General features: G+C 48.7%; 2 protein-coding genes across 2 annotated transcripts; one reads left to right on the top strand and one right to left on the bottom strand.

Moving 5' to 3' along the window:
* Positions 1-433: 433 nt before the first annotated feature.
* LOC127297339 (uncharacterized) lies at positions 434-3,198 on the top strand. Its single transcript, XM_051327653.2, has 4 exons — positions 434-818; positions 943-1,580; positions 2,281-2,796; positions 2,918-3,198. Exons 1-4 carry the CDS (start codon positions 572-574, stop codon positions 3,083-3,085), a joined length of 1,569 nt encoding a protein of 522 aa, XP_051183613.1. The 5' UTR covers positions 434-571; the 3' UTR covers positions 3,086-3,198.
* Positions 3,199-3,636: 438 nt separating this feature from the next.
* On the bottom strand, positions 3,637-6,433 carry LOC127297349 (uncharacterized). The gene is made up of 2 exons (XM_051327660.2): positions 5,946-6,433; positions 3,637-4,255 (listed from the first exon to the last, which is right to left on the bottom strand). The coding sequence occupies exons 1-2, from the start codon at positions 6,226-6,228 to the stop codon at positions 3,873-3,875; spliced, it is 666 nt and encodes a 221-aa protein (XP_051183620.1). The 5' UTR covers positions 6,229-6,433; the 3' UTR covers positions 3,637-3,872.
* Between the last annotated feature and the right edge of the window lie 531 nt (positions 6,434-6,964).

The raw sequence follows: 6,964 nt of genomic DNA, 5'->3' as shown, positions 1-6,964 counted from the left end.
TAAATCCATACAATCAATCGGGTATAGTCCAGTTGGTTTGTAGCAATCCAGTTGGTCTGCTATCGACCAACGAGGCTGACACTCTGCTCCACCACAGCAGCCGACGCCCAGTCGGTTTGCTGCTGACCGATCGGGCTGCTCCAAGCCGACCGAGTCATACTTTTGGAAAAATTTGAAAACGCGTGCTAGTTCTGGAATTAAATAATTAATTCGTATTATTTAAAAAAAAATCGCTGTTTTACACATCCCTGCAGTCAATGCATAATGCACACAAGCAACTAAAAAGACGGACAAGCACATATAAGTAACAGAAATACCGGTGTATACCGAAGGCGGCGCATCTCTTCCTCATCTGCAATTCAACGTCAAGGTAAAAATGGATAGAGCTGTAGCCCGTGACGGAGCATCTTCTCCACTGCACTACACTTGCTTTAACACCGAGCTCTTTTTGTCTAACGCGCATTGCTGTTCATGCCCACCGAGGCACCCACCCACCAACCATTGTCATCTTCTCCTCGATTGTTCATTACCTTTCGCGTCGGCTCCTGCTGTCCATCGACCGCTTTCCCCAATGGCTGTGCGAGTGGCTGATTCTGCGTCAGCCAACCCCCTGCTCCTCCTCATTGTCTTCCTCTCCTACAGCTCGGCAGCGGAGGCCATCCGGACGCATGGCGCTGGCTACGTGTCGGCGGTCGGCGACCCCGGCATGCGTCGCGACGGCCTCCGCGTGGCCTGGGAAGCCTGGAACTTTTGCAACGAGGTCGGCCAGGAGGCCCCCGGCATGGGCAGCCCCCGCGGCGCCGACTGCTTCGACATCGGTAATAGAAACTTCCACATTGCTACCTCGCATTCCCGTATTCTTGAACGGATTTAGAATTACTTCCTGATTGCACATTCCAAAGCTGGATAAAAATGGTGTCGGTCATCGGTTTTGCTGTGCAGTGGGTACCGACGGCGAGCAGGGCGAGCCGGTGTACAAGGTGGTGCACCGCGTGACCGACGCCGACAACAGCCTCCGCGCCGGCGACCCGTTCCCGGGCACGCCGGCAAACTCCACCGTCACCGACGTCGACCGCTACGCCGCGGCCAAGGAGCTCTACCTGGGCGACCGGTGCCAGGTGCCCGACAGCCCGGTGCCGTGGCAGTTCTGGATGGTCATGCTCAAGAACGGCAACCTGGACACCACGGCCGCCATCTGCCCCGAGAACGGCCGCCCGACGCGCCCGTTCGCGCAGCCCTCCCGGTTCCCCTGCCCCGGCGGCACGGGGTGCATGAACCAGCCGCTGGTGTTCCACAACCGCACCGCGCTGGACGAAACCGGCCGGTGGCTGCGCGGCGGGATGTTCGGCACCTACGAGCTGGATACCGCGGATCTTGGGAGGAGCGACGTGTCCTACTACTCGGTGGAGTGGGAGAAGCAGATAGCGGCGGCGACGGGCGGTGCCGGCGCCGGATGGGTGTTCCATCACAGGCTGCGGACGTCGCCCAAGTACCCGTGGCTCATGCTCTACCTGCGCTCCGACGCCACCAGAGGCTTCTCCGGCGGCTACCACTACGACACCAGAGGCATGACAAAGATAGTAAGTGCTGATTCGATTTTGCTGCTATTATTCGTAGTACTGCTGTCACATCCAGACCTGTTTTTTTTTTTTACATCTTGGTATCTGAAGAAATTATAGACTTATATGAAATGGATTCACAAAAATAATCACACTCGGTACAAAAGGCTGTCCTTGGATCTTGATCCGAAAGAAAAGAACAAAGGGCAGCAACCAGAACAGTTTGGATGAGCCTATCCAATCGAGTCGTGCACCATTCTCTGAGAGCGATCTCACTAGTACTCTTGCACATTGCGTAGACGCATTTAGGCTTGAAATTGCGTCGTTGAGTCGCTGTACAAGTGTACATTGATTCAGAGATGTAACAAATTGTCCAAAATAACTACTCTCCTGCATAGTAAACTTTGTTAGGCACAATCTGTAACAAAAACCACACATCAGGGCATCCCAATTCATGAGCATATCTATGCGATTTGTCACAAAATAACATGCCCCACTATACAATCATCATTGTATTAAAAGACCCTCCTCTTCTCTTCTTTCCAAAATTCTTCAATTCTACTATTCCGAAAAGGATGCGGCTTGGTAGGGGCGGATAAGATCTTTTTTGATGTTTCTTTGCTTTTCAAATTCAAAGTTGTCCTCAACAACATGATGGATGTGGCTCTCTTTCGAGAAGTCTGTTATGTACCCATGTGACTGAAAGTTTGTTGTCCGTCAGGTTCCGGAATCACCAGACTTCAAGGTGAGGCTCACCCTGGAGGTGAAGCAAGGCGGGGGACCCAACAGCCAGTTTTACCTGATGGACATGGGCAGCTGCTGGAAGAATGACGGCTCCCCGTGCGACGGCGACACCACCACCGACGTCACGCGCTACAGCGAGATGATCATCAACCCGGAGACGCCGGCGTGGTGCACTCCGGCGCGCAAGGACCAATGCCCGCCGTGGCACACCTTCCGCAACGGCACCCGCGTGCCCCGCACCGACGCCGCGCGGTTCCCCTACGCCGCCTACCACGTCTACTGCTCGCCGGGGAACGCCGCGCACGCCGAGCAGCCCACGACGTACTGCGACCCCTACAGCAACCCGCAGCCGCAGGAGATCCTGCAGATCATACCGCACCCGGTGTGGGGCGAGTTCGGGTACCCCACGGCCAAGGGGCAAGGCTGGATCGGCGACCCCAGGGCCTGGGAGCTCGACGTTGGGGCATTGTCCCACGCACTATACTTCTATCAGGTTAGTGTGCACCAATTATCATCTCCTCTGCTGCCATGACTTTGACTGTCTTCCATACAGATTTCTGTTTGCAAGTTGCAACTGACAAAGGAAAATGATGCATGGTTCTCGATGGCTGCAGGATCCGGAGACACCGCCGGCGAGGAGGCGGTGGCCGTCGCTCGATGTCGGCACCGAGATATATGTTAGCAAGAGTGCCGAGGCAGAGTGGACGCTCAGTGGCTTCGACATCCTTGTTCCCAATAACTGTATCACATCACAAGGGGGAGACATCAGTGATTGCTGGTAGCCTAGGTGAAGGGTCCTTCTCTTACCTACCACTACAGGCTTTTAAGCAACACGCATGACTCATCTAACAATTTGAGTACCCCGTTTCTTAACGAAAGGAGTTTATATCTATAATATACAAGTCTACAAACTTCATCTGAATTGATGACGGTACGTAAGAGGAATCAGATGACTTGATTCACTTGCTGTATGACCAAAGAACAACGCTAACATCACCTTTTAGTTGCCACTGACAAATAACCTTCTTGTAAAGCAATACGAGTGAAAAAAAAAAAATTCAACTACTTCTCCGTCTCAGTCAACTATTCTTATGTCCCAATCTAATTAATACGGAAAGTTGACAAAGTGCAATTGTTGGTTGCGCAAATTACCACTTTTTTACAAAGTACAAGTTACGTTTTCAAAGTTCACTGAGATTTAACACAATCTATCTCGACTCCACCACCAAACCAAATCAATAGAGATTACCTTGAATGACACCGGATCCTGAAAGTCTTAGGGCTCCGCCACCGCCTACGACTCCAACACTGCAAGCCGACATTCACTCAAATATTACAAACAAGACTACAATAGTAGTTTATATTCCCTGGAACTATGAGTCAAGACTTGACTTGTGCTCTCGTGATATTCACTCAAATATTACAAACAACAGATATAGTTATATGCCCAGGACCTAGTAATGACATGAGAGTACATCGTAAGTACTGTATAAGCACTAGGGAATAATAACACAGGAGGACCAGAATTCACACTAGCAGAAGTTTGACAGGTAAAATTGTACACTCCCCTTATGTATTCTTCTTGCTATCAGAATTGGACAAGCGGACTTCCACCGTTTGCAGTTTCTTTCTCAATTCCTCATTCTCAGAAATTAGACGCTCATACTCGGTAAGCAGACCTTCAGACTGTTTCCGTAAAGCCAAGGTATTTCTCTCTGCAGTTTTCAGTTCCTCTGTTTTAGAAACTGACTGCTGTTTGAGCAGTTGCACCTCTTCAGTCAAACTGTCGATCTTTTTCTGATATCCTTGTATTTCCTCGGTGCCTCCGAGTTTTGCTTCTTCCAAGACCCGGCTCTGCTTTGTCACAGCCTCCATGTTTTTCTTCATCGTCCTTAATTCCCTGATATAGTGATGTAGTCGATCAATAACTAATCCCAGAAACAGAGAGTATGCTGCAAAACAACAAACACAGAAAGATACAATCAAACTCAAAGATAAATCTTCCTAGACACTATGCAATTATCTGAAACACTATTCATTATACAGACAAATATACAACTCATTTTGTAAAGGATACATTTGACTTCAGTATGATGAACATAAAACGAACAATTGTTAGGAAGCATAACAGACCTATTAATACCGGTTCCTTGCAAGAGATACTAAGCGCTTTAGTAGCCAAGCTTTTGAAACACAATATCATGCCTTATACAATGGCCTCTACTTTGTAACAAATCTAGCATTCAAACAACAAAAGCAGTCCTCATAATAAGGGTAAACCTGCAGCGGTGACTGCATTCAAATCAGTATAAGTCTGACTAAATACACTGAAACTTCTTCCCCTGCTGCCACTAATTTGATGGTATAATGCATGAAACTACAACTCGAGACGGTTGAAAGATTAACAAAGACACATGGAGGGTAGAATATGAAAAGTGAAAAAAAAGAAGCAGAAGATGGCATTTGAAGGAAAGATTAACATTTTGTGTCTGCACCATCACCAGATAGTAAAAACCTAATGATGAACAGTCACCGGGGAGTGTTGTGCCAAAATAAAGAGGAGTGGATGCGAGGTCGGCACAATACTCATCCAAACCCCACTGAATAAACAAACAAAAGGTGAATGGACCGCCACTACTGGTCGTCATCTTTATAGGAGAAAAGATAATTGAGAGCATATTTGAACAACTAAGCACACTACATTATTTGTGTGATGGTATGTGGGGAATGACTGGTTAGTGTATTAAACCCATCATTTTATTGCATGATAGGTGTCACAATGTTAGTGGGAATGTTGAAATGGAGAAAATACTTGTTATTAAAATATGGAAAAATATATGACGCTCACTTTTGCGATACTACTACAGTAGTATTTATATCACTGTCTCGCGAACCAATAACGCCCAGAAAGTTGATTCCAGTTAATTATGTGCTTGCACTATGCACGAAAGTAAGAACCATTATGAACCAATGACTATCGATTACTTAGACTTCGCGACATGAAATTGCTGTGATAAATATTGTGATGAACAAGGTTGTTAACAACAAAAGGTAACTTCCAAGAAAATGGCCACCGGCAAATATATCGATAGGAGACGATATTAATAGAAACAGAAGCGTCTATATTTTAATTCTATACTGAATCTTGACAGGAGAATCTTAAAAAAGAAACAGGAATGTGCATGAGCTTCAAAACCGAAGCATACATTTAATCCGTTTAGATCAAAGTTGATTGGCATGTGGCATTCACAATGTCCAAGTCAAGCCCACAAGAAGTGTTTTAATAAATTCCAACATTGTTCCGTGAAGAAGAACAATTTATTGCGGACGGACATTCGCAGCACAAGTAAAATTCCAACTTCTTTTCAAATTATAGATTTATTCATCAGTACTGTTAGGCAGTCTAAATTGAACAGGATCGTTAACCAACACGCAGAATTGTCATATCGGTAGAAGATTCTATCTGCAAATAAATTTCTTAATTACCACAGAGATCCTCTATGCTCTAGCGTTTTTGCAGAACAAATGACCATAAACTGTTTTTTGGCCTAATTTGCTAACCCATGTGAGTTTACCCAAAAGAGGCATGCCCGCCAGATTCCCCACGGAGGATAGAGAAGGCGCAGATGATATATAGCGTACCCATGAGAGAGGCCTCGAGGAGGTGGCGGCTGGCTAGCACCTGGTCGGTGGGCGTGAGCTGCGCGAACTCGCCCTCGCGGCGGCGGATCTTGGCGATGCTGTAGGCGCTGGAGCCGAGCACGATGAGCATGGTGGCCGCGACGGTCCTGGCCATTATGGGCCCGCGGCCGCGCTTGCTGCGGTCGACGGCGAGCAGCGCCAGGCGGCGCGCGGGCGTGCGGAAGAGCAGCACGACCACCAGCGCCGCCTCGGCGGCCAGCAGCGAGAAGAGCAGCTGGATCATGGCCGCTGTGTCGTCGGTGCGTGGGACAGGTGGTGGGTTGGGTCGGGAGGGGGAGAAGGCGGGCGAGGAGAGCCGCGATCTCGAGGAAGAAATGGGGGAGATGAGGGCAATACAATACAGGTGGATTTTAGGTGGACGGCTTCTGGAAGTCGTCCTTGTTGGCCTTTTTTGGGCTCGCTGGCAGTGGCAGTGGATGAGCTGAGGAAGAGAGGATTCACTTCAGTTTATTTGGAGGAGAAAGGCGATCCAGATTGGGCTTTAGTTGTTCGTGGACGCGTGTAAGCACCGTCGGCAAAACCGTGTGCCGCGTGGAAGCACGGTGCTGGAAGTCCAGAATTCTGAAAAGTGACGCGGATGCTGCAAATTGACGAGCCGGGCCCGTGCCGACAATGGCAGCCACCGTCAGGGGCGGCGGCGGAAATGTCCGCCTCTCTCCGGCAACGCTGTGAGGGCATCTCCGCGCGACGCATTTCGGACGTCTAAAATGTCCGCTGACGTCCGTTTGCGTCACCTGGTGGACGCCAAAATGATCGCCCGGGGCGAAATGTCCGTTTGCGTCGGGGGCTTCCTCCAGCGGTCCGACGCATTTTGGACATGCAAGTGTATTTTTTGGTGCTACTTCTTTTCATTGAATGAGCAAGTTTAAACGCGAAAAAGTAGTACTCAATGATGTCATGTTGCTCCAATCAAATAAATTATAGCCTAAACAATTCACCGGATACTTCAATCGAATAGA

This window comes from Lolium perenne, chromosome 1, assembly GCF_019359855.2.
Source record: "Lolium perenne isolate Kyuss_39 chromosome 1, Kyuss_2.0, whole genome shotgun sequence".
In the NCBI taxonomy this organism is placed as follows: Eukaryota; Viridiplantae; Streptophyta; class Magnoliopsida; order Poales; family Poaceae; genus Lolium; species Lolium perenne.
This window is presented reverse-complemented; position numbering and strand designations above follow the sequence as displayed.